Source organism: Impatiens glandulifera, chromosome 1 (genome assembly GCF_907164915.1).
Source record: "Impatiens glandulifera chromosome 1, dImpGla2.1, whole genome shotgun sequence".
Lineage (NCBI taxonomy): Eukaryota > Viridiplantae > Streptophyta > Magnoliopsida > Ericales > Balsaminaceae > Impatiens > Impatiens glandulifera.
This window is the reverse complement of record NC_061862.1, coordinates 111747818-111760554: the sequence shown is the minus strand read 5'-3', so window position 1 is coordinate 111760554 and position 12737 is coordinate 111747818. Positions and strand designations below refer to the sequence as shown.

At 30.8% G+C, this 12737-nt stretch overlaps 1 protein-coding gene across 2 annotated transcripts; it reads right to left on the bottom strand.

Moving 5' to 3' along the window:
• Positions 1-9074: 9074 nt before the first annotated feature.
• Positions 9075-12155, bottom strand: LOC124915270. Of its 2 annotated transcripts, none has more exons than XM_047456934.1 (9): positions 12126-12155; positions 11882-11949; positions 11593-11709; positions 11119-11436; positions 10459-10757; positions 10267-10366; positions 10120-10179; positions 9737-9823; positions 9075-9651 (listed from the first exon to the last, which is right to left on the bottom strand). In XM_047456934.1, exons 2-9 carry the CDS (start codon positions 11921-11923, stop codon positions 9229-9231), a joined length of 1446 nt encoding a protein of 481 aa, XP_047312890.1. In that variant the 5' UTR covers positions 11924-11949; positions 12126-12155; the 3' UTR covers positions 9075-9228. The 2 variants fall into 2 exon arrangements, with proteins under 2 accessions (XP_047312890.1, XP_047312298.1); XM_047456342.1 differs by having other exon boundaries at positions 11882-11969; positions 12126-12137.
• Positions 12156-12737: the final 582 nt, after the last annotated feature.

The window sequence follows — 12737 nt, the reverse complement described above, 5'->3', positions numbered from 1 at the left end:
CACAAAGCTTCTTGTTCTTCGGTAAATCTCACTTCCATATTTCCGCCTTAAACAAATTATTAAGAGCAATCTTAGTATTCACATGCAATTAGTATTTAGGAAATAACAACATTAAATGGATGAATTTCTTTGGCAGGTTGTGTGAGGCTATTGAATGCCTCCTAACTGCTTGGGCTCATTCGATTCACCGACTTAAGTAAGATATGAGAATTTGGAATTTCTGATATTTTCGCCGAAATTCGTCTATTTGTTCACGACATCTCCACACATTGGCGACGAGTTTGCTGGATTTAAGTGATTGTTAGAAATTATTGAAGGCTTTTTTATTCTTTTGCAAACTCCATTTCGTGGTTTGAATGTTTCTACTATTGTGTCCAAGCTATGACCTTTGGTTTCAATCAATTTGTTTGGACATTTTTGGTTACTTTATTCCTATTTTACTTTGTATGTTTTTGTTACGACCTAAATATATAATTAGGGTTACTGGTTCTCAAAGACTAAAGGGATAATCTGTGTTCAGAGTGAAACAAAAAAATTATGAGAAGAATAATAATTCAAAAATTATAGAAGAAGAAGAAACAAATTCTGTTATACCTAATTGTCCAAGATAAAGAACAAAATAAAAAAATAAAAATACAATTGAGGTAAGAAAACTTTTATAATTCAGTTGGAGAGTGAGTTTAATATATATATATATATATATATATATATATATATATATATATATATATATATATATATATATATATATATATATATATATATATATAACAGCTAAATTCACCAAAATATTTGGTTACAACTGCTAATTAAAATTGTAACCAAAATCTGTTTTTTTGTGAATAACCAAAAAACAAAATAAAAACAAAATAAAAAGAGAAAATAAAAAACATAAATCCCACAACAATATCTAGCCCAACTGCTCAATTGGACATTGTAGGATGAGATTTTATTTAGGGATCGTAAAATTATCTTCTCCTTCAAATATTCAATGTCCTCGACAAAGATATTTTGGCTTGGTTTGCCTCCACGTTAACATCATCTCCAGGAAATGAATGATCATCACTTCAGTATCTTCCCATGTGTGGTCTTCTATTTGAGCCCATTCCCAATTGATCAATAACTGTCTTTTATGAAGTCTTGTTTACCCACAATATTGTTAGTCATGTTAGTTCGTGCACCAAGATAGGGAATTTCTACAATGGCCGTAGGGATCCCTTGGAAGTTCTTCAATTGCGAAACATGGAAGATATTGTGTATCTTAATATTGGCTCATCTTGTATGCTTCTTCCCCAATCCTTTCCAACACTGGTAAGAACCCAAAATACTTGGGTGAAAGCTTATGGAATAGCTTTTGGACTGAGCGATGTCTATATACCTGAGATAAGATCTTCATTTCTCCACAGCAAAAGTCAAGGTCATCGGCTCCTTCTCATATGTGGATGATTGTAGCTTCCCCGGTTCGATAAATTTGCTGATAAATGAGACGGGGAACTTTCTTGTATCAGTACCGCACCAATTTCATCTCCACTTACATCAGTTTCCACCACAAAGGAAATTCTAAAGTTGGGCAGCTCTAGGATTAAAGAGACAGCATACATTGCTTCAACAATAGGAATGTTGCATATGCCTCTTCATTCCATGCAAATTGTCATTTTTCAGTAGGTCAATAAGGGGTCGAGCTATGGAACAATAGTCTTTGATAAATATTCGATAATATTTAGTCAGTACCAAAAACCTTTTTAATTGCTTAACTGATTGTGGAATCGTCCATATACTCATTGCTTCTAGTTTATCCGGATCAGTAGTCACTCCATTTTCATCCAATATATGGCATAGGTCAAAAATTACTTACACCCAAAACTACATTTTCCCTTATTAAAGAATAACTTGTTCTGTTGCAATATTGAGAGAATTTCGTGTTGATGGAAGATATGTTTATTCCAGTTCGGGCTATACACCAGGATATCATCGAAAATACCCGCACGAACTTTCTTAGAAATAGCTCCAAGGTTGCATTCATTAAGCTTGGAAAGAAGATGGAATGTTGGTTAGGCCGAAGGGCATCACCATAAATTTGTATAAGCCTTCGTGAGTTCAAAATGTTGCCTTGTGACAGTCAGTTGGGTGCATCCTTATCTAATGAAACCCAGAACGTAAATCCAGCTTATAGAAGACCCTGAACTCGTGCAACTCTTCCATCAACTCCTCAATGACAGGGATATGAAACTTATTCTTGATGATTGTTGAGTTCAGCCGCCTGTAATCGATACACAACCTCTAAAATAAGTCTTTCTTTTGGATCAGCACCATAGGAGAAGCAAAATAGTTGTGACTTCTTCTAATGACTCTCTGTCTAACATATCATTGTTCAATTTTTGTCTTTTACAGGACAATTGTTGTGCCTTCCTTTAGTGGAATTCGATGATCCTGATCCCTGCCTTGTGGTAAATCTTCAGGTGAATAGAATAACGAGCTAACGTCTTCGAGCAACCGCTGGAAGTCTTCAGGAATCTCTTCTGGTGCCATTGTGGTAATTGAAAAAAAAATGATCTTTATTTTCATTTCTTAGTTAAACCATGGCAACAACATTGTCTTTCTTTAATAGTTTCTCTAGATTGTTGCCTTGTATAAGGTTGATCTATGAATGAGGTATATATATACCCTACAAGATAGTTGTTATCTTTTTTTTTCAAAAGATAGGGTCAGCTTTTCATAATTCCAAGACAAAGGACATGAAGTAATCAACCACTCGATGCCAACAAAATATCGTACCCTATCAGTATAAGCACTTTTATATTTGTTTGGTAATCTTTATCCTGCATTGACCATTTCAGATCTTAACAAATGTTGGAGTCGTCTACCACTCAAACTGACAATACTTGGGTGGGCATGGTATTGTGGCTTAGATATTTCATAATCATGTTATTTATTAAGTTATGAGTGTTGTCTGTATCAATCAGAACCATCACCGGTAGGTTCCTGATATTGCCGATAATCTAGAGTGTTTGAAAATTCTTAAAATCGGTTAATGTGTGCAAAGAAATTGCAGGCTCTTCCCCTGCCTCAGGATGCAAAGGAGGAGGAGGATCAAAAACCAGCTCTAGAGTGGATTATTGGAAATATGGTAAGTCTTCTTAGTCATTACCCTAGACCATTAATAACTTTGATTTAAACATGTGATTAGACTCCCACTTTTTATTGCAGGTGTAACAGAGGTCATTCTTCCACTTTTCACCCATTACACCTGAGTCTAATTGCTTAATTTGACCCTAGTTCGCATTGGAAGATGACGCATTGGATGAACATGGATTGAAGTATGTGGTTATGTTGCTACTTGGCTAGGCCGATTTAATATTTGTTGGCTTGGGCAATAACGACGGTTCAACGTTATACAAGTGTCCACTACTCATTAGGGAGCTATATATTGCTTCTTGAACCTTTGTCATCGACATGACTCATTTAAGGATCCAGGAAATCGCAGCTTGATCACATTTGTAATTTCCTCCCTCAATCCGAACAAGTAAGAGTTTATAACATACTCCTTGGGCATACTATACACTTTTGGGGAAATTGACATGTATCAAAGATTATATTCTTGAAAAAAACTGACATGTTTCAGATATATTTGTCTCATGGGGGTGTCATGTATGGAAGGACCGAACTGCAACAAGATATCTCTCTTGAAAACTCTCACGTCATGGCTTCTCTATGGTTGTGTTGGTGTTGCTGAAGATATGACTCATACCACATTCTGACATCACTAGTAAAGTGGATGTGATCAATGTCAAGTTTAGTTGCATCAATAGTCTTGTCAACCCTAAATAACTACTCAAAAGATATAACTCAGCCATCCACATCTGTTCCATCGAACCGAGGGAAGTCAACCTTGGTGAGTAGGGTTTGAAGAACATAATGTTAGTGCGGGCCTATCGCGGGGAGGACCATGGTAAGCAACAACATCATCCTAAGCCATGGGACTAGATTCTATGCCAAGAATATACCCTCCTTTATGGATGTCAATCTGTCTTTTGTGGCATTGAACTTTCTATTCATATTATTACATTATTACTCAATTCAGTAATAATTTGTTGTAGGGAAGTTTGCATAGAAGTTCCATCTCAACATGTTCTCAGGTTTCGATTATTCCAGAACTGCCTGGCTCTGATACCAAGTTGTTACGACGTAAAATTGTAACTAGAGTTACAGGTTTTTAATTTCAAAGACCAAAGGAGAAATATGTGTTTAAAGTGAAACGAATGAACTATGAGAAAAAGAATTCAAAAATTATAGGAGAATAACAGTGCGAGATGTAAAACGAAATTAGAAAATACAATTGAGATAATAGAACTCAATTGGGGAGTGAGTTCAATAAATAAATAAATATATATATATATATATATATATATATATATATATATATATATATTAGCTAAATTCACTCATATTTTGTTACAACTACTGCCTATTTAAATTGTAACCAAAGTCTTGTTTTGTGAATAATAAAAACATAATTATAAACAGAAAACAAAAAATAGAAATTCACAACAATATCTATCCTAACTATTCAGTTGGACATTGTAGGAGATTTTATTCAGGGATCATAACAGTTTTATACTTATTTGTTGGCTGTTTTAGGTTCCCTCTTTCTTCACCTCTATCACTTTCATCAGATAGACGAGCCTTGAGACCACAAAGGTGATTTCGAGACACTAGTTCAACCTTTGACTGGTGAAGAGTGGTATAGTCCACTAAGGTCAACCTTTGACAAAATAGTTCGACTACCTCATATGCTCAAATGAAGCTGAATCTCTTGAACCCTTTTTTGGCACTTGCCTTATTATCTCACAAATTTGACAAAAATTTGTTAAATGTATGATGATCTCAAACTTTCCTTACCTAGTTTGGTTTGTAATTAGAGATTTCATAATTGAGAAGATAAAGGCATACAATTTCTATAGTTACAAAGAGAAGAAAACTATGAAATTAGAACTGTCCGGATTGCACTCATTCACAATTTGAAAAGGGTTCTAATTTAGATCATTTGTCACGAATGTAGCATTAATGGAAATGTTATCACCAAGCTATAAAACTACAATTAAGATAGTCTTCTTGAATTGTTTTTTCCCCTTACTCCTTTGTTTAAAATATTGTTATGCATTTTTTATTGTCTTACTTTCTTTCACTTTCTCGTAGATCTAGTTTGATTTGCTTTTGACATAAATAATTTTCTTAAAAAAAAACATATATTAATACTAACCGTCGGTGAGAGGCATGGCAGCTTGACTCATGATGATCGCTTAGAAATCTGTAGAGAGAAAAGGATCGGAGAGGTTTCGCAGATTATGAATTAGGGAAGTGGATGAAGCGGCAATTTTGAGCCAAAAATTAATTCCTGTTTTATAAAACCATGAGCTGTCCCGCCCTATGTTTCAGATCAAAGAACAAGATATTTTTGTTTTTCTGTCATGTAATTACACCTGGGTTGATTTTTTATTTTTATTTTCTCTTTTAACTTGTAAGAATTTTGATTTTGCTTTTATAAAATATATGTTTTAATAATTTTTAAAATTAACACTTTCAACTTAAATTAATTTTTATTTTTTCAATTTAAATATATTTTATTATTCAATTTTTAAATTATAATTTAATTTTTTTAATAAATAATTTATTTTGTTTAATCCTATATATAATTTTTTTTAATAATATTAATTATTAAAATAAAAAATATATATATATTAACTATTTTTTATATTAATATTTTAAATTATTAATTATTCTTATAAATATCTATAAAATTAAATCATAGTTTTACTACAAAGTTTTAAAACCGAATAAGAAGTCGAACCGAAATTTAATTTGATATAAATCAAATTAACAAATAAAAATTATTATTTAAAAATAATAAATAACCATTAATGAGACCTCTTTTCTTAACCTAACCATATTATTTTTTAACTCATTTGCCTAGAACAGATTAAATTGGACAAGGCCTTCCATCTTTTTCTTCTACTCTCTTTATTTCTCCCACTCCTTCCATACCGCTACAGAAAAATGGAAGCCAGAACTTCGATCAGATCGTGATACAGTTTTTTTTTCAATATAATTAGAGAGCCTATCAAGTGGATTTCACGTAATAAACAGTTAGGGGTGAGCATAATTTGGATTTACCCGAACCCAAATCTAAAATATTAATTTGGGTTGGGTTGAGTATGGGTTGAGTTAAGCATGAGTTGGGTTTAATTTGGGTTGGGTTAGGATTACCCAAATTAACCAAATTATATGAATTTAATTTAATTCTTTATTATTAATTCAATATAAATCAATCATCTTCCAACTTTAAGTCGAACACGTTTTTGATATTTTAACATGTGTGTTTTTCACACGTTTAACATGTTTTTCAGACGTTTAACACGTTTTAAACATTTTTAACACATTTTCACACTTATAACATATTTTTCACACGTTTAACCAGTTTTCATGTGTTTTGCACGTTTAACACGTTTTTGACATATTTAACACGTTTTTACACTAATAACACGTTTTTCACATTTCTGTCACGTTTAACACGTTTTTGACATATTTAATACATTTAACACGTTTTTGACAAGTTTAACACGTTTTTCACGTTTTTGGCACGTTTAACACGTTTTTGACATATTTAACACGTTTTTAATAAGTTTAACACGTTTTTTTACGTTTTTGGCACGTTTAGCACGTTTATGACATTTTAACATTTTTTATACATTTTTTATATGTTTAACACGTTTTTTACACGTTTAACATGTTATTCACATTTTCGCATGTTTAACACATTTTTGACATATTTGACACGTTTTTCACACGTTAACCTATTTTTCACATTTTTGGAACATTTAGCACGTTTTTGACATGTTGAACATGTTTAACACGTTTTTGACTCATTTAACACATTTTTAGCACATTTAACACGTTTTAGTACGTTTAACACATTTTTCACATTTTTGGCACGTTCTTGACACGTTTAATATGTTTTTGCACATTTAACATATTTATGACTTGTTTAACATGTTTTTTGCATGTAAACACGTTTTGACAAATTTTAACACGTTTTGGTACGTTTAACACGTTTTTGGCACGTTTAACACATTTTTGGTATGTTTAACACGTTTTAGCATGTTAAACGTGTGAAAAACGTATTAAACGTGTCAAAATGTGAGAAACATGTTAAACGTGTCAAAATGTGCCAAAAATGTGGAAAACATGTTAAACGTGTTAAACGTGCCCAAAACTTGAAAAACGTGTGAAAACATATTAAACATATTAAAAACGTGTTAAATGTGTCAAGAATCTGAAAAACGTGAAAAACATGTTAAATGTGTCAAAATGTGTTAAACGTGCCAAAAATATGAAAAATGTGTTAAAATATGTTAAATGTATCTTAATCGAGAAAAACTTGTTAAATATTCTAAAAACATGAAAAACGTCTTAAACATTCCAAAAAAACATGAAAACGTGTTCAACATGTCAAAAATGTGTTAAATGTGTCAAAAACGTGTTAAACGTGTCAAAACGTGTTAAACATGTTAAACGTGTAAAAACGTGTTAAACATGTTAAACGTGTAAAAACGTGTTAAACATGTTAAACGTGTAAAAACGTGTTAAACATGTTAAACGTGTAAAAAACGGATTAAACGTGTCAAAACGTGTCAAAAACGTGAAAACGTATTAAACGTGGCATAACGTGGCAAAAACGTGGAAAACATGGAAGCGTGTTAAACGTGTCAAAACATGTCCAAAAGTGAAAAACGTGTTAAATGTGTCAAAACGTGAAAAATGTGTGAAAACGTGCTAAATATGTTTAAAACGTGTTAAACGTATCAAGAATGTGAAAAACGTGAAAAACAAGTTAAACGTGTCAAAATGTGTCATAATCGTAAAAAGCATATCAAACGTGTCAAAAACGTGCTAAACATGCCAAAAACATAAAATAAAACAACGTGTTCAACGTGTCAAAATGTGTTAAACGTATTAAACGTGTCAAAAACATGTTAAATATGTCAAAAACATATTAAACGTATTAAAAACGTGTTAAACGTGTCAAAACGTAACAAAAACGTGAAAAATATAAAAAACGTGTTAAAACCTTTATTTTAGGTTCTTTTATAATTATAATCTAATATGCTAAATCATTACTAAAGTAATTGACTGCAAATATCAAATCCGAAAAACATAAGAGATCCCACCTTCTTTGAGGAAATTACTTTAGTTTAAAAAAATGAGATTAAGAGTGTGAATTATTTGAGTCTTTTAATAAATGCATAAAGCAAAATAAGTACGTAATAAGGTTTAACAAATAAAATAAAATAAACTTATAATTTTATTTATTTAAGAAATAGTAAAATTAAAACTTTATTTAACATATTTAAAATATTTATAAATTTATAAAATTTAGAGTTTATTTAAAATTGTAATAGTTTTTATTTATTTTTTAATTAAATGAGAACTGAAATTACGCACTGTTTCCTTTAAAATTTTAATAGTTTATTGTAAAAGAATATTAATTATATTATTATTATTATTATTATTTATACATATATAATTTAATATAAAATTAATTTTAAAAATAATAACGACCAAATGACACTAAAAAAAATTATAATTACAAGACTAAGAGTTCAATTATTTGAATAATTAATTAAAAAAAAGTTAAATATGTAAATAAAATCTTCTCCTTCGTCATATAAAATTATAAAATTAAAATAATTTATAAATGGATAAAATTGTAAGAATTTAAATGATTTACCTAAAATTATAATTGTTAAACTAATTTATTCTTAAAATTTTAAGAATTAAATTGATATTTTAACTTTCTTACCCAACAGTAATTTAAAGTGTTTTTAAATATAAATCAAATTGTGATATTGGATCGGTTAGACACTACTTTCAACTTTTACACAGGTATATGTTAGTTGGTTAACTTTATTCTAATTAAAAAAACATATATTTAAAATGATAGATGTGAAAAGAAATTCAATAAAATAACCATCAAACCCTTTTAAAAAATTCTCTCAAATAAATGCACATCTTTCTTTTCTAAGGAAAGAAAATGAGATTTCATTGACAATGAATGCCACTACAAATGATCAAACCATATATAATTAAGCTTTTGTAGGCTAAAGAAAATCAACAACTAAACAATCCAATCTTGTTCCATTCTTTTCGCGATCCATTAATTGTTGTTCCAATTTATTTGACGTGTTCTTTAGAGATCATATAGCGAAAGGCGAAGTCGTGATGAATCCATTCAATCCTTTTCCACAATTTCCCACCTCCCATATTCTTCCTCACATAATTGGGCAGAAATGGACAAATCATTTCTCCAAAACCGGCAGGACCCAAACAAGAATCTCTCGCAAATAAATCCAAAATCTTTGGTAGAGTAATCTTACATTGTTTGTGAATTACTATGTTAGCCTGGATATAATCATCTTTTGCGGATTCAAGCTCCTCAAACACTCTCTTTGGTGTGAAGATGCGAATCTGAGGATCAGAACGATTTCCAGAGCAAAGCGCAAAATACAAGCGAGGTTCTTGGTGTTGTATTGCAAACTGTTTTCGGGTGTCTCTAACCTTAAATTTTGTCTTCCTTAAAAATAAGGATTGAATCCACTACAACAATAATAAATGTCTATTGATGTTTTTACAAAACAATCTAAAAAGCTAAAGAAAATGAAAATACATCATGGTAATATACCTGTCCTGGACGAATCAATCGACAATTGAGGATCAAACTTTGTATCACTTCAGTGTTGATCGTATGTCCACCGACGTTATAGGCAGCCTTAGAATTTTAAACAAAAATTCATTCATTTCATTAAAAAATTTCGCGACGAAAGAAATACAAAAGTAACAGGAAACATCAAGAGGAAAACAAGACTAGAGAGTCAATGAGCAATGAGATCCATCTCATCGAAGAAATGACTTCATTTAGAAACACATTAGAGAAATCAACAATAATTTTTTAAATTTGTGTTTCATTAAGTTCAATCTTCGATTGGACCATTTATGTTGAAATCCGATAACTAAAATATTTATAAAAAACAATGTTTTCAAATGAAATCAATGGATCAAACTCACCTTAAGTATCAAGGATGTTCTCTTCATATTATTTCGAGGTACCCCATAAACTATATATGCCTGAAAACTCGTAAAAACTTCCAGCATTAAACTAGTTACCAAAATTCATTTTCTTACTAATTTGTTTATTCAAGTTAATGTGTTTACATGCATCACAAGGGCGTTGTGCACGTTTATCCAAAACGCCAACTTCTCCTCGTGCTTCATTGTCATAGGATCAACTCTTTCCAATTGAGAAACGAGCGATCTGTGATAATATTTAGACGATTTTACTGTCGTTATTTCTTGGTATCCCAATGGTTTTCAAGAGAAAAAAAAGATGATTAATTAATTAGTTACCTGTAACTCCACAACATATGCCTTACCCCTCTTAGTTTTTGTTCATTTCTATTAATGAAATTGATCTCAATTACTGAGCTATATTCATTTGTTCTTCTTCCTATGTGACATGGGGGAGATGAATCACTTTCTGATGAAAATGAAGCCGAAGAGGAAGGAAATTCTTGGCCAGAGAAACGCGAATCTGCCAATTCGCAATATATGCTCGATATACATTTTACCATTTCCTCTGAAATCCAATTCGCCTTCTCCATTGCTTGATCGTGGATTCTTAGGCCTAAACTTGAGTCATTTGTACGCTGTTACAGTTCGAAAAAAATTCATGATATTTTACTTAAGGAAAAAAACTCGAAAGACATAAGATCTCACCATAATTAATTACATTTAAATTTTTTTATATACAAATTAGTTTATTGATCCATTCAATTGTAGTTTGAAAAAAAAAATTGTTAAAAAGGAATGTATCATACTCATAACCACACACTATAAACAATAAATGTTATTCCCTTATTTTAAAACTAATTTCTCCAGTCCAATTTGAAATAGACATTTTCAATTTTTACAGGTTTTGTCGCTAGAATTGTCGCTAAATCCTAAAAATAAAAATGTTGCTAAAGGCATAAAAGAAGTAGGAATAAGTTTAATTCTAAGATGTTTTACCTCAAGCATTGACAGAGGCAAGGAATGGTAAGGATCAATGGGAAGAGCAAGATTTTCCAATGGAGAAGTGTTTAACAAACAAGCCGAGCCTTGCGATAGAGAAGATAAGCTTCGATAAATACCCGAATCCATAATCTTGTAATTCATATTATCGTCGCCATCTTCTAAAGAGATTTTTATAAGATCTGAAAATTTTGTTTTCTTGTTCTTTTTATGATGATCGAATGTAATCGTCCTGTATAGTGTTAACAGATGCTTCTCCAAACGTATCACTTCCATTTCTAAAGCCGCGATCTCTTTGATCAGACTCATAACCGGCTGCAGCCATGATTAAATCAACTTTCACACATTTTTCACAAACAAAGTTCCATAACAAGTAGAATAACTTTCAATTTTTACTTGGACCATTTTCAAATGAAATCATGATCCCAAAATATTCCAAATTTTCTTGATTCTAAAGAAGGAAGATGGAACCTTTGCAATTGGGTTTTTATCGATATGATCAACAGAATGAGGACATGATGCGAATGCCTTTTCCAGCGCGATACGAACAGCAAACTGATCCTCCAATTGCTTCTCAAGCTTTAGAACCTGCAATATACAAAACTATTTCATTGAAGATGGAGAAATTGTGCTGAATTCGTTAGAAGTTTTGACAAGAATTTTCACATGTTACAATGAAACAACAACATACTTTTGTTAGGATCATAATTAAAATGGTCTGGAAATTCTATATTGATGAATACCATACATAGATACATACCTCTTTAACCAAACTATGCTGTTCGTTGGAGTTTAGCATCATCTTCTTATCCACACTACTGTTCTTCACTTCTAATTCCATATCTATTCTGCCATTTTAGTTAACAGGTAATAATACAGAAAGAAAGATTGAGAGGTTCTATGAAGATGATCCATACAAAAGCTTTGTCTCATTTAGAATCATTGAGAAACATGAATCAAATTAAGGAAGAATGAAAGAAAGACATAAGACAGAAATTACTTACACAGAGATGAACTTCTTTCTTCCCCTGTTGGTAAAGTTGACAAATGGAAGATGAACCCTTTATGCAAAAGAGAGATGGGCTTTTTATCCTCTTTACAGTAAAATAAAAGTTGGAGAGATTTTAAGGCCATTTCTTTATTCATATTCAAATCAAAACTAACAATATTAGCACTTTTAATATATGCTTTCTTTATTTTATGGTTCGGGTTTAATTTTCTAGTTGAGGACAATGCTACAAAGGGGTTTATAGTGTCAATCGAATTTGAAGTTTATTTATTTATTTTAATCTTATTTTAAGTGTAATGTTAAGCTTAATTATTATTTAAGTTTCTTAATGAATTAGTCAAAATTTATGAAAATTAGCCACACTCTAACTAGAATTTTTTATTATAAAATTTGGTAATCTTGATAGTGTAACGAGATTTAAGGTTAGAGATTGGATCAGCAATATTTGATGATGGGTTTTGTGGGGTTGTGATAGATGTATATAGTAATTTTTTTTTTTTTTTTTGAATAATTATGTGTGATTGGATGATTGAATTGAAAATTTAAAACTTATATTAATTATTAAACTTTTAATTAACTCACAAAATGACACATCATTTATCATTTT

Excerpts from the sequence above, each read along its gene's own strand:
- LOC124915270 (XM_047456342.1), bottom strand. The coding sequence starts at position 11,962 with ATGGAATTAGAAGTGAAGAACAGTAGTGTGGATAAGAAGATGATGCTA. Across the intron at positions 11,710-11,881 it reads AGCATAGTTTGGTTAAAGAG|GTTCTAAAGCTTGAGAAGCA; the intron begins GTATGTATCTAT and ends TGTATATTGCAG. Across the intron at positions 10,758-11,118 it reads TGCCTCTGTCAATGCTTGAG|CGTACAAATGACTCAAGTTT; the intron begins GTAAAACATCTT and ends GAACTGTAACAG.